The sequence below is a fragment of the Martes martes genome (assembly GCF_963455335.1).
Source record: "Martes martes genome assembly, chromosome: X".
In the NCBI taxonomy this organism is placed as follows: domain Eukaryota; kingdom Metazoa; phylum Chordata; class Mammalia; order Carnivora; family Mustelidae; genus Martes; species Martes martes.
Window position 1 is genome coordinate 67,293,931 of NC_137897.1, and position 15,040 is coordinate 67,308,970.

A 15,040-nucleotide genomic window follows, 5' to 3' on the forward strand; every position below is an offset into this window, starting at 1 on the left:
TGGAACCCTCAATACACTGCTGGTGGGAATGTTAAATTGTGTAGCTGCTTTGGAAAACAGTTTAGCACTCCTCAAAAAGTTAAACAGAGTTACCATGTGCCCCAGCAATCCCATTTCTCGGTATATACATAAAGTGTTGCATATCTGTGGAATATAATATTATTTAGTAACAATAAGCAATGAAGTTCTGACACATGTTAAAACATGGACGAATCTTGAAAACCTTATGCAAAGTGAAAGAACCCAGTCACAAAAGACCACATTTTGTATTCCATTTATATGAAATATATATATTTATATATATCATTTATATGAAATATCCACAGTAGACTTTTGCTCGACCTATTCCTAAAGAGTCACTTTCTATTTCATTTTGCTAAATAGCTGGAATGTAAAGCTGTGGTCAGATTGTCACTGTGAAGGGAGATGCCTAAGAATGATGTCTACATAGGAAAGAGCAGAGCCAAAGATAAAGAAGGACATATTTCTGAACATGTATTTTGAGCACACAAATCCATCTGGACATCAAGCAACAAGAATTAAGTGAATTAACTAATTCCCAGTTTAAGTTGGGTTTGTCATGTGCAACTGAAAGAATCTTAACTCAATTGATTGGGTAAACAACAAATTATTTGTTTTTCACATACATTGTATTTGATATATTATAAATACAGGAAAGCTGTGCTACAGAATTTTATTTACCATAATAGCTATGTCTTTTTGTAAATATTCATCCTTCAGTAGATTTACTGTCCTGCAGAACAAACTCTGTCTTCGGGTATATATATCAATTAAACATGCTATAACTTGGATTGAATAATAACTAAAGCCATATTCAAAATTCATTTAAAAATACATTACTTTTTAGTGGTAATGGTAGTCCTTCCACCACTGGAGGGTTGGTTATGAGATGAATATATTTCTTGTCTCAACTTTGAGAGTTCCTTACAAATAAAAGACAATACAATTATTTGAAAACAGTAGAAATATGGGGTAAGAAGTATGTTCGATCATTTAACAAGGTTACGAAGAATACTTTTTCCCTTCTTTTTTAGCTTGGACATGAGAATGTTCTAATCCTACCTGTTGAAAACTATATATTATTGCTTCATGGTACCTAATAAGTTACATAATATTCACTAACTGGTATAGGATTTCTATATTTAAGGGATAACATGATATTGAACTGGCCTGATTCTCAAGATAAAGATGAGAAAGTTCTTTTCCTAGGAAGCCTGAAAAGTATAGTCATAGCAGAAAAGTACTGAAACTTCAGTATGGAAGCAGGTATTGTTTACTAACAGAAGGTTTACCACAGATCATTACTACAAGCACCATTAGTTCAATAACAGGGGTATAACATCAGCCAACATGTTTTGGTAGTTCCTTCCTTCAGTGCCTATTTTATAACAGATCCTGGGTCATATGCTACAGATACAGGGAGGTTTATGACACAGTCCTTCGCTGAAGCAACTAATGATAAAGAGCAAAGACCTCACAGTCTTTCTGGGAGTTTCATTGCTAATGAGATATAACATTAAAAATATTAAATGCATGGGATGCCTGAGTGGCTCGGTTGGTTAAGGGTCTGCCTTGGGCTCAGGTCATGATCCCAGGGTCCTGGGATCAAGTCCTTCATTGGGCCCCCTGCTCAGCAGGGAGTCTGCTTCTCCCACTCCCTCTGCAGCTCTTCCTCCTCATTCTCTCTCTTCTCTCTCTCCCTCTCAAAAAATCTTTAAAAAATATTAAATGCCCAATAACACTTTTTTTGTTTCAATTCTTGGTTTCACTTAAATTATACATCCTAAAATATGAACCTTCCACTTCTTCACAGTCAGTTATATTCTATTTCATGAATAAAGTGAGTTTTGGGAATGTGTCCTTCTCTAGTCCACGGGAAGTATTTATCATACTTAGCTGAGTTCTCTCTATCGCTACCACTTCCCTTCTTACCTCTGACTGACGCTTTATAAGGGAATCCTTCTCTTCCAGCAAGCTTGTCAGTTCATGAAGCTTGAATTGGAAATCACTGCAACTTCCTTCTCTTCTTGAAACATCTTTTTGGTACTGATTTAATTGAGTCTAGTGATTTAAAAGAAAGGAGAATTATTATGAATCTGATTTATGAGATAGGTAATTGAGTTCCAAGAGGTTCAGTGACATAAAGTCATACGCCAAGTTATGAAATGAAGAACAAAGTCCCAATTGTTGTAAACTTTTGTAGAGTTTGATGAATATAAAATATGAATAAAAATGCCAATTAGGCATTTCTCATTTTTTAAAAATACCTTTTACTGTTGGGCTAGGCATTACTTAAGTAACAGTCCTAAGCCACAATAATTAAAATAAAGCTAAGAAAATAGGTACTTTAGATTCCTTCAAATACTAATTAAAGAAAACTCACTAGTAACTAATATTATATTGTGATTTGCTTTTCACAAAATATTCCTCCTGCATGATTTATCTCAGTTCTCACAGCAGCCCTGTGAAATATGATGAAAATCTTTATTTACAAAACAGGTAAATGAGATTACCGGAGAGAGATTACATTACATACAGTCCCACAACTAGTCAGCAACATAGCTGCAACTCCAACACAGGTATTCTGATTCAAAATCCTGCCCATTTTCCTTTTTACTACATCATGTGTGCATAGATGGCTGTTAAGTTAAAGTGTTACAAGTAATGTTGGGATAAAAAAGAAACAAGTGAAGGAAAACTGCTAGAAAACGTAGTGGGCTTTTGATCAGATTATATTTTGTATCATTTTGGTTTTTGGAAAAAAATTCTACAGTGGTATTTGGAGAGAAAAACCTACGGTTGGTTTTTCCATTAAATATTTTAGTATATTTAACTATATTTAGGGATCAGTAATTTAAGAGTTAGTCAATTTAATCTAGAATTATAAGATAAGGCAATGTACACTTATTCTCACAAATATCACCCTAATTTTGATTAACCTAAATTAGAAAACAATTTAGCAATATTCTACACACAGTGATATATATTTAAACAAATGTTTCTATGTCATATTCCTGACTCCACCTTCAGTTGATTTTTCCTTGTAACTTTAAATTTGAAACCATCATTATCTTATTAGAAAATTTGTGCTGACCTGTGTATTTATGCACTGTAGGATCAACATACCCTTAGCTTGCAGATCTCTCTATCTTTCTCCATTCTTAAGTTTTTTACCATGTCCATGTAATGGTTGCCAATCTCATCCATTTTTGTCTGCAGCATCGGGCCTGTGCAAGTCTCGGAAACCTACGTAAGGCAAAATAACTTTCTGTAACTAGATTGTTATGAAGGACATACATATTATATTATAAGACTTATTATTAGATGAAAACTACATGATTAAATGAGACATTGAAATAATAAGAGTGATTTTTAGGAATTGCACTATACATCTCAAATGGCAGTGAGATGAGACATAACTCCATATAAGATCATCAGAAAGCAGTCCATGTGTTTTCTTTTCTTTTTTTTTAAAGATTTTATTTATTTATTTGACAGAGAGATAGAGAGAAAGCACAAGTAAGCAGAGCGGCAGGCAGAGGGAGAGAGAGAAGCAGGCTTTCTGCTGAGCAGGGAGCCTGATGTGGGACTTGGTCCCAGGACCCTGGAAACATGACCTGAGCCAAAGGCAGCCGCTTAAACAACTGAGCCATCCAGGCGCCCCACCAGGTGTTTTCTTTTCTTTTCTTTTCTTTTTTTTTAAATTTTATTTATTTATTTGACAGATAGAGATCACAAGTAGGCAGAGAGGCAGGCAGAGAGAGGAAGTGAAGCAGGCTCCCCGCTGAGCAGAGAGCCCCATGCTGGCATCGATTCCAGGACTCTGGGATCATGACCTGAGCCAAAGGCAGGGGCATACACACACACACACACACACACACACACATATATATATATGTGTGTGTGTGTGTGTGTGTGTGTGTGTGTGTGTGTGTGTGTATATATATATATATATCTAGGGTAATAACACATATTTAAAACAAAATTTTAATACCTGTATTCTAAGATTTTTATTCTCTTGTTCTAAATTACGCTTACAGTATTCCAGTTCTTTTAGTCTATATTCCATGTCTGATAGTGTGTGTCGAAGAGAGAGATTGTTTTCTTCCAATGCTTGGCATTTTGAGGTTGAATCTTGAAGCCCTTGCTATAAAGAAGACACAAGTAGGTAAGACAAAGGGATTCTACTTTTTTGGAGGAGAGTGCTCTCTTAGTTGATTTATTCAATGAAATAAAGCAAATATCTTTCCATGCTCAGTTTTCTTATATATTTACCCTTAAATGATAAGCTCAATCCACCATGAAAGTGATTCTTGCCCCTAGTCTGATATGCTTGAGTGAGAAGTCATCAAGACTGGATGAATTTTCAATGTTCCAATTTTGCAATCTGACCCTTGGTATTCTTCAACAATATTTTGCCTTCTAGTAGTCACTGATAGGAGTATATACCTGATTATTTATGTGGAAACAGAAAAAACTGAGACTGTCATGGGAATGAAGATTAGGAAGGGATCAGCCTTAGAGACTCATTTCAATTTCTTAGAAGTCATCTCTGCTCAGACATCTGGAGAGTATTTCTATGGTTAATTTGCTTATTCACTGCACAAACATGTGTTAAGACCAACAAAACCTTTTTTATCAACACATTAGTATATTAAATGAATGAATGAACTTAGCTTTTCATTATTTATACAATTCTAGTCACCCAACAGCACAGATAATTGTGGATTAGTATATACTTTATATCTAAAGTATACGAGGTTATCTGTTTTAAGTCCATGGAAATAATCCAAGCCACTCAATTCTTATATAAATAAATTGTTCCAGCTATTGTATTTTAATTCTGTCTGGATTGTGTATCATACTTCAGTGTGTCAGTAATTCTGCATTTGAAAAACTATTAATCTAGTTTATCATCGATGAAGATATCAACTTACCTGCTGCTGGTGGTTATTTGCTCTCACTGATGCTAAAAGTTCTTCATACTCTTTTATTTGAGTTTCTTTGAATGCCACATCTTTCTCAAGTCTAACCTTGTCATTTTCCAGTGACTAGAAGCAAAATTAGTTGTTAAGATTCAGAATTACAGAAACTTGTCAACAGTTACATAATACAAAGACTAATTTATATTGGAAGGCTTAAATAAGCACTTCTTTCACTTGCAGTTGCCTGATAAAACAGAATTCTAAAAAGCCAAGCAAAATATAGGATCCAAATTGATGAAAATTTAAAAACCTGCATTCTTAGAAACCTTTTGATGAATTGACTTCATTCTAAGTTCAATGAAACAAAACCTTCAAATATTTTAATGTTTTGCCTGAACCTACAGAGACTCCTTGCTATCTCTGGCAGGTGGTGAATTTTGAAATTAGAGTTTAAATGTTTTTATCCGAACACAGAAATGAAATAACCTACTCCAGTTTTCAGGGAGTTATTTATTATATGGAAGGCATTCCAAATGTATTTAGCTGATGACATCAAGAACACCAACAAAATGAAAAATTGAAAAGGTTAACTTCTTGGAGGAAGATGTTGTCAAGTATTCACAGAAATTCAGAGTGTGATTTATTATTACAGAAAAAAGGGAAATTCCCATTCAGTGAGTTAGATTATTCTAATTTTGCAGGCTACTTCCTGGATATAGGTATTAAATTACCTTAGTGGTAAACTAAATAAGTATATATGTAACTTTATTTTATTTTGACATTGGAGAGCTCTCATCTCCTCTTTCAACCTCAATTAATTGTTTCAAGAAAATAACTATATCTGGGTGAGCATATTATTGCATTGTATTAAATTTTGAAATGTAGACTAAAGGACTTCATTTCTATGTTAGGAAGTTAGGAACTAGGAAGGCTTTGGAAAGAAAAATCAAAATAAATGTTACTGTCAAGTCATTTTGAAGATGTCCAAGCTCCTCCCGTAAGTTGCTAAATGTGGACAGCACTAGCCGGAGTGATTTATCAGACATACCCCTCATCTGGAAGAAGAAAAGGATTGATGGTTTGTATTTACTAGCATTTATAAACAGTAGATATAAGTGATAGTAGTCTTATTTTTCCATTACCATAAGCAAACTTATTAACAGTTTTATTTTTTTTGTATAGCAATATTAGAATAGTGATACAAGGCATTTTGTCAATAACATGCATAAGTAATCTAATCAGTATTTCTGAAGACATCATAACTATGTAATAGAAAAGTCTATTATTTTTTCCATGATGAAGTATCATCTTTCTCATAAGACAGAACTCTGTTAGCAAATTCTTAAATTTGCTTTTATTCTTTATTTAAAGATTAGAAAATATGAGGCAGTCAAACTTCAAATAATAAAATGCATATCTTTAAGTGTGCTGCCAAATGTATGGATTTTTCCTGAGATGAGAGGAATATAATACTAATTAAGTTTAACCTTGAAGTATAGAAACATCTCAAATTTTAAAGAGGAGTGAGAAAAGTGCTTTTACTAGATTAAACTTGCTTATTTAAAAAATGGTTTAAAAAACAGTCAACTTCATTTCTGGAAAGATGGAGTAGAAATACTTTCCCCTATTCCTTCTAAGTATAACTGAAAGCCCTGGACATTACTATGTATAAAAGAAACATGAAAAGACTCAGAAAGGTGGAAAGAAGAGGGAAGTCTGGTTAGGAACATTGTGACCCCTGAAATGACACAGAAGTGAGTTCCTGTTTTTTTTTTTTTGTTTTTGTTTTTTTTTTTTGCTTCATGTGCCACAGACTAGTGTTGGAGAAGTCAGTAACCCAGAAACACCACTGGATGCAGGCAACAAAATTCTTTAGAAAAGCCTGCTCTCTCTAGCCAAAGGACCATGAAAATAGCAGCCTAGCAAGGCAGAAAACTTTTAGATAATAATCACTCTATTCCAACCAAACACCACAGAAAATAACCTTCAAATTTATACTTCCACCCAAACCATCAAAGGCCAAGAAGGGAACCTGGACTTTCTCCCACACCAGGCTCTGAAAAGGTCCACCAACATCATTTACCAGGTTGCTGTTCAGGTGTTAGAGAAGGCAGAGTGGAGAGATAGGAGTTTCATCCCCACTAGGAAGAAAAAATGGACCCCAAGCACTGTGGCTCAGTTGAGAGTATGAAAGGAACTTAGGCTTTCACCTTATCCAGTAGTAATTATACACTGCTCTGTCTCCCTGCTGGGGTGATATCTGAGTTTTCTCAATGAAGAGTCAAGACTTTCATCACTGTGCAGCAGAAATGAAGCCACTCACCTTGCAGTGTCAGTGAAGGCCAACTCAGGAACAGTAGAAAGACACCCTCTACATCCAAACCAGGGTGAAATCAGTGGGGTCCTCATAGAGAACCACAATTTCTACCCTTGCCCAGAAGGAACAAGGAGCTCCTTTCCTAACTGGTGTCAACAGAGGCTGAGAGGGGAACCTGGACTTCCACCCCAGCTGGCAGTAACAGGCAGTGCCCCCATGTGCTCTTTTGTTTCAGTATCAAATCAGATCTACTAAAACAGAAGATTTGAATAAGATTCAGAGTCATAACATAACACACAAAATGTCCAGGTTTCAACTAAAAAAAAAAAATCACTAGTCATGCTAAGAAGCAGGAATATCTTACTTTGAAAATAAAAACAATTAATAGATGACAACATCAAGATAACAGAACTGTTACAATAGTCTGACAAGGATTTTAAAGCAGCCATCATAAACATACTTCAATAAAAATTTACAAACAGACTTAACAATAGAAAGTCTCAGCGACAAAACAGAAAATCTCAGAAAAGAAATAGATGTAAAGAATAACTAAATAGAAATTCTAGAATTGTAAAGCTTAACAACAAAACAAAACAAAACAAAACAAAACAAAAACCCCAATGGATGGACTAAAAAGCAAAATGGAAAGAATGGAATGAAGAATCAGTAAACTTGAGGACAGAACAATAAGAAAGCACTTTATCAGAACATCAGAGAGAAAATAGATTCCAAAATAATTGAATGATCCTCTGAGACCTGTAAGAATATAAGACATATCTAACATACATTTCGTAAAAGTCCTAGAAGGAAAGAAGAAAGAGTCTGGAACTGAAAAAGTATTTGAAGAAATAATGTCTGTATACTTCTCCAAATTAGCAAAAAGCACAAGTACAGATTCAAGAAGTTGATGAAATCCCGAACAAGATAAACCCAAAGAAATCCATGCCCACAAAAATCAGTCAAACTTCTTAAAACTAAAGATAATTTTTAAATTCCAAAAGCAGCAAGATAAATCTTAACTATTGGTAATAACAATTCAAATAACAGTATATGTTTCATCCCAAATCTTAATGGCCAGAGGGACATAAGACACCATTTTTAGGTGCCGAAAGAAAAGAATTGTCAACTAAAAATTCTGTGTTTAATGAAAATACCCTTTAGAAATGAAGGGGAGATCACATTACCAGATGAAGAAAACTGAAATAAAAAAGTTACTAACAGACTTGCCCTAAAAAAATGGGTGAAGGAAGTTCTCTGAAGAGAAAGAGATGACAAAGGAAGGAATTTGGAGCATCAAGAAGAAATAGAATCATAAGTAATAATATGAGAAAACAGAGTAGATTTTCCTCTTCTTTCATTTTCTTAATTATATTTGATTGGTTGAAGCAAAAAACTAACAGTGAATCTCAATGCACAAAAAGGAAATATTTAAGAAAATTATGTTATAGATATGGAGAGTAAAGAGTGATAAAGGAAGCAAAATTTTCTACAGTTCACTGAAACTTACAAAATGTGAACACCAATACACTGGGATAAATTATGGGTATATAATGTAATTCTTAGAGCAACCACTAAAAAGGCCATACTAGGAGATACACTCAAAAGTACCAAAGAGAAATAAAAATGGAATACTAAAAACATTTTCAACTAATACACAGGAAAGCAAGACAAAGAAAACATGAAAAAAAAAACCAGAACAAACAGAATACAAAAAATAAAAATAGCAGAGCTAGCCCCGATGTATCAATAATTACAACTTGGTCTAAATACACCAATTAAAAATAGAGATTTACAGAATGAGAAAAAAATTTGATCCAACTACAAGTGTTCTATGAGAATCTAATTTCAAATATAGTGAAAGTTTAAAAATATATAATAAAAGTAAATTTGGGGAAAAAAGATACCAGGCAAACATTAATAAAAGAAAGTAAAAGTACTATATTGATATTAGATAAAAATGACTTTAGAGCAAAGAAAATTACCAAGAACAAAAAGGGACCATTACATAATGATAAAAGGGTCAATCCACCAAGAGAACATAGCAATCTAAACACTTATACACCAAACAATAGAACTGCAAAACGTATAGAACTACAAAAACTGATAGAACTGAAAGGAAAAAAGACAAGTCCACAGTTATAACTAAAGATTGGTATATGCCTCTTTCAGCAGCTGATAAGAACTATTTGGCAGAAAATGAGCAAGAATATAAAAGAACTCAGCAACCCCATTGATGAAAGTGTCTAATCCTTTCATGTGCCCATGGAACATATGCCAAGATAGACCTAGTCCTTGACCATACAACAAAACTTGACTATTACAAAAAAATTGATCTCTTATAAAGTATGTTCTCACCATAGTGGAATTAAACTAGAAACCAGCACTAGAAAGACAATAGGAAAATCTTTAAGCACTCTGAAACTAAATAATATACTTCTAAATGATCCACAGGTCAAAGCAGAAGTCTAAAGGAAGTTAAATAGTACATAGAACTGAAAGAAAATGAAAATCATATCATAATTTGTGGGACACAGCTATAGCCATGCCAAGAGGATATTTATAGCACTAAATGTTTACAGTAAAAAACAGAAAATGTCTTGAATCAATAATCTAACCTTCTATATCAAGAAACCAAAGAAAACAACATATCAAAAACAACAAAGGAAGGAAATAATACAGACAAGAGCAAAAATCAGTGGAAGTGTAAACAGGAAAATAATAGAGAAAATCAATAAAACTGAAGTCTTTTTCTTTGAAAAAAAATGATAAAATTGAAAACCTCCAGCAAACCTGACAAAGAAAAAGGAAGACACAAATGACTAGTATCAAGAATTAAATAGGGGATAGTAATACAAACCCTGAATACATAAAAAAGATAATAAGGGAATACTATGAACAACTATACACTATAAATTTGACAATGTAGATGAAATAGACTACTTCCTTGAAAAATACAAGTTACCACAACTCATCCAATATGAAACAGATCATTTGAATAAACCTATAACTATTAAGGAGTTGAATTTGGAATTTTTTTAAAACTCACCCCAAAATCTCCAGGCCCAGATATTTTTACTAAAGGATTTTACCAAATGTTTAAAGAAGAATTAATACCAAGTCTATATACATTCTCTTCTAGAAAATATAAAAGAAGAAACACTTCCCAATTCATTTTATGAAGCTAGTATTCTTCTGATACCAAAACCAAAGAGAATACAAGAAAAGTATAGACCAATGTTTCTCATGAACTTAGATGTAAAAATCCTCTGAAGGAGTTTTTCAAAGAAATAGGCCTTGAACGCACTTTCAATAGAAATCCCACCACCAGAGATAATATCAAGGATGTCTCCAAGATTCAGATTCTGTGAAGCATATGTGTTTCCTACACCACTGTCTTTTTATAATACATACTGCATTCTACTAAACATATTTTATTTAAATTTCACAAAAATGACATCAGGTCCAATATTGGACCTTTGTTGGATGGCTAACAAAGGTTTAAGACCAATAATTTAGAAATCGGCCTCACTTAAACAGAGCTAGGTTATTTTTACAATCCTTTCTTACAAAAAGATGTACTCTTCAGCCATATTCCCTTAGCATCTATCTTCTTCTGTTTCTTCCTTCATTGTAAGGGAATTTACCGCTTCAGTACTCATTATCGTTCAGCAAATCAGAAAAAGCAAGGCATTGGTCTCTCCCATCTCTTACCACAAGGGGTGGCAGTGTGGGGGTAGAATGGAAAATGGAGAAGATGAGAGCAAATCTATAAATTAGAGTCAAGTTGTGCTATAGCAGCGAGGAGAGAATAAGGCCATTCCACAGCAGGGAACAGTATTTCTAGAATGCTTACCTGAATGTTATTCAATATAAGTGAAAGTCTGAACAAACCATAATGCAACACGTTTTTAATAAAAGTATAATCAACTTTTGTGAAACAGGATTTTTATTGAGAACTTTCTTTTCTTATTTAAGGGAAGCATCCTTGGCTAGTGGTTTGTCATTGTTGATCTCACACTCACTCTTGATCCCACCTTACCTGCAGAATATAACGAATTTGTTGTTTCGTAAACTCTGACAATCCTTTAGGGATCAAGGATTCAATGTCTTCTGACTGTAAGAAAAGAGAAGATTATAATATTTAATAGATACATGTTAGTATTATTATCTTAGGGTGAGTAGTTTATAGACTTCTGTGCAGCAGAGTATATTTTTAGGAACATCAAAAGATTATTTCACTTTCTGGGCAATAGCTGCTACCAACTTCATTTTTAGCCTTATCAGTTCTTACTTTTAAAAATTGATTATACTGTATACACTATGGAAAGAACCTTGATTTCCAGGCATTTTAGGGAAAAGTTTTGAGCAACCAACCAGATGTTCCATTTCTAAATTTTTAAAAAAGTAATTTAAAAAACAATAAACAAAAAACAATGGTTCTCAAATCCCATTAAACACTTTATTTCAGTGTATCTTTCAACAACTGGAAGATTTGTTGGGTGGTAAACATGATATTTTAAAAGCTGTTGTTTTAAAATAGTGTAAATTTGGAGAAATAAAATTGAGGGCTTATTGACAACTTACATTGAGCTTTGATAACTTCTGAAAAATTAAGATGTTGCCACAACATTGAGAAGATTTAACTAATTTGGGGGGGGTTAAGAAACACAAATGTATTATCTCATAATTCTAGAGATTAGAAGTCAGTGGGCTAAAATTAACATGTCAGCAGGACTGCATTCTTTTGGTGGGCTCTAGGGGAGAATCTTTTCATTGCATTTTTGTTTCTACAGGCTGCCTAAATTTCTTGGCTGGTGGCCTCATCACTCCAACTGTCAGTTTATCTTGTCATATCTAACTCTGACCCCCTGCCTCCCTCCTTTAAGGATTAGTGATTACATTGGAGCCAACCACATAATCCAAGATAATCTCCTTACTTTAAGATCCTTAAATTAGTCACATTTGCAAAGTCTCTTTGCCATGTTAAGGTAACATATTCAAAGGTTTTAGGGATTAGGATGTGGACATCTTTTGGGGGGGCATTGTCCTATCTTCCAAGTCATCTTATTGTCCTCATTCTGAAGCTCATATCTGTACGGTTCCCTTTGTGAGGTATAGATCCAAGAGAGGGAGATTCAAGTAAAGGCAGGACCTCCCTCTCCACTTCCTCCTTGGATGACTGACGGAGAATCCACATCCTCAGGTCATATCTTACCCTCTTCCACAGGGGGTGACCTTTCTCTATGGCTGTTGCAAGACAAGTTCATTACAATATCATCCAGTACCTCTGACTTCAGTTATCTCTCCTCCAAACCATAGAAGGATGATGTCCTTACAAAAACACAGATTGCTGGGCACCTGGGTGGCTCAGTTAGTTAAGTGTCTGACACTTGATTTGGGCTCAAGCCATGATTTCAGGGTCCTGGAATCAAGCCCCACCCTGGTCTCAGTGCTGAGTGCAGAGCCCTGCTTAAGATTCTCTTTTTCCCCCTCCCTCTGCCCCTACTCCCACTCACACACATGCTCTCTCAAATAAATAAATTAATTAACACACAGAGAGAGCCAAGTACTAAAGCTAAGATATCACAGTCAAACACTTATCTCCACAAATCCCATGCCTAGCCCACCAAACATCATTGTCTCTCTTTTTTTCATTTGAGTGCAATTAACACACTGTTATGTTAGTTTCAGGTGTACAATATTCAACAGCTATACACATTTCTCAGTGTTTATCAAATTAAGTGTACTCTTAAGCCCCTTTATCTATTTTATCTATCACCCCACCAACCTGCCCTTTGGTTACAAGTTTCAACTACTTTTGAGTGAGAAGCTAAATTGAAGTCAGTGTTTCTTAATGGCAATCTAGGGCTTTCTGAATTATTGTAATGAATACAGTCTATCACTACGTTGGAAATAAGGAAAAAAAAATAACACAAAGGAGACCACTGTGCTATTTAATTACATTGAAATCAGTTTTCTTTATTTGATTACTTATTCCATTAAAAGTAATTATTAACCAAAAGGACCTATATAATAGAATTAATACTTGAAAAAATGTACTTTAAGTTGTTCTCTATTTGGCATGAGTCATATAAGGTTTCAAAATATACTAAAACTAAATTTTCTATTGATTTAGTTAATGTAGATTTAAATTTTCTAAAGCAGAGAGTATTTGGTCAATGAAATTTTAAATGTTTTGATAAGCAAAGACAAATTAAATCATAAATAACAGCTGATAAAACATTTTGCATGAATAATTATTACTTTTATTATCATTTTAAATAATTTATCTATTTATTTATTTTAAAGAGAGAGAAAGACAGCTGTGGGGAGGGGAAGAGGGAGAGGGAGAACCTTAAGCAGACACCACACCAAGCACAGAGCCCAATGTGGCTATCGATTCCATATCCTTAAGATCATGACCTGGGCTGAAACCATGAGTTCAAAGCTCAACCAACAGCCACCCAGGCAACCCAATGATTATTACTTTTTATAGCCATTACAAATATATAAATAGTTATATCATTTTAAAGGTTAAATAATCATCATGTTTTTCACTAATCTGTGTTTCCAGTCTAATAAAGGTACCAAACTAAAAAAATATCATTAGTGAAAATATAATAATCTGCTTTGTTATCAACTATATTTGATTTTCAACTATTTTTGCACTTACTTCATCTGTAGACTCAAAGTCCTCTTTGCTGTAAGAGTGAAAAAGAAAGATAAACGATCTTAAGAAAGTGTATATAATGATCATATATAAATGCTAATGTTCAAATTATTTTATCTTACTGTTTAATATATCATAATAGCAACATTTCAATTTATAATTCAAATAATAACTTTTAAGCTAACTAAATTGGAACTTGACAAAACTAAAGATAATTTTCCTGGAACTAGCTAATCTATTAAAAATAAACAATATCAAAACAACAAACCAAAAGAATATAGAGAATCAGTTACTGCCATCCATTAGCACGTGTCCATTTGTGGATAGATGTACAAGTCCTTGCCACTGGCAATAATGCTACCTGAGTGAATGAATAACAGTAAGAGTTGTTCTCTATTTCCACCTCCCGTTTCCCCTATATTGCTCACTTTCAGGGTTGAGTCCAGCTTCTCTCCATAGAGCTCCCAAGTTATTCATACCCTTTTCATCAAAATCAAAATTTGCAAGACAAGGTTAACTCATTCAGTCTACACTACAGTATATATATGGCAATGAAGAAACTTAAAAGGTATCTGAATATTTACACAGGGACAGAGCCTTAGGCAACATGACCAAAATTCTAGTGGGATAATAGAACTTCCAGGATCAAAATGAATGTTTGGGCACCAGGGTTGGAAGATCTTTTGTGAAGTCATGTTAAGTAGGCAAATGCTGCAAAAGAATTGTTAGTGATTATGCCAGTCTGGCACTTGCTCCTTTAGGGAATAATGAAAGTGGAAAAGGATACAGTTCAGGTGTCAGGGGCAAAAGACAGGCCTTTATTTCTGCCTACTCACTCCATCTGTGCTTAATTGAAGTACTGGGCACAAAATATATGGTCAACACCTCAAACAAGAACAGTACACGTGTTCTGACAGCAAAACAGAATATTTTAAAGATGGTCTTATAAAGTCAGAGGTATAGACGTGCCATATGTTCAGTATAAGAGATAAGTATCTTAGAGATATATTAGGACATTATCTCCTACCTTTACCTTCTAAGTAAGTGTTTATGAGTAATATATTGCTTACAGAGATAAGAGGGTCATTCACTGTACAGAACATCTTG

General features: G+C 34.0%; 1 protein-coding gene across 1 annotated transcript in view; it reads right to left on the reverse strand.

The window, feature by feature from the left end:
- The window catches only part of POF1B (POF1B actin binding protein), a gene marked incomplete at its 5' end in the record, with an annotated part of 30,230 nt that extends 15,456 nt beyond the window's left edge, over nt 1-14,774 (reverse strand). The window contains 9 exons of the mRNA XM_080795528.1: nt 862-944; nt 1,954-2,082; nt 3,148-3,267; nt 4,016-4,168; nt 4,959-5,072; nt 5,909-6,001; nt 11,303-11,377; nt 13,937-13,964; nt 14,770-14,774. Coding sequence (XP_080651654.1) covers nt 862-944; nt 1,954-2,082; nt 3,148-3,267; nt 4,016-4,168; nt 4,959-5,072; nt 5,909-6,001; nt 11,303-11,377; nt 13,937-13,964; nt 14,770-14,774 — 800 coding nt within the window. The remainder of the gene's footprint in view (nt 1-861; nt 945-1,953; nt 2,083-3,147; nt 3,268-4,015; nt 4,169-4,958; nt 5,073-5,908; nt 6,002-11,302; nt 11,378-13,936; nt 13,965-14,769) is intronic.
- Nucleotides 14,775-15,040: the final 266 nt, after the last annotated feature.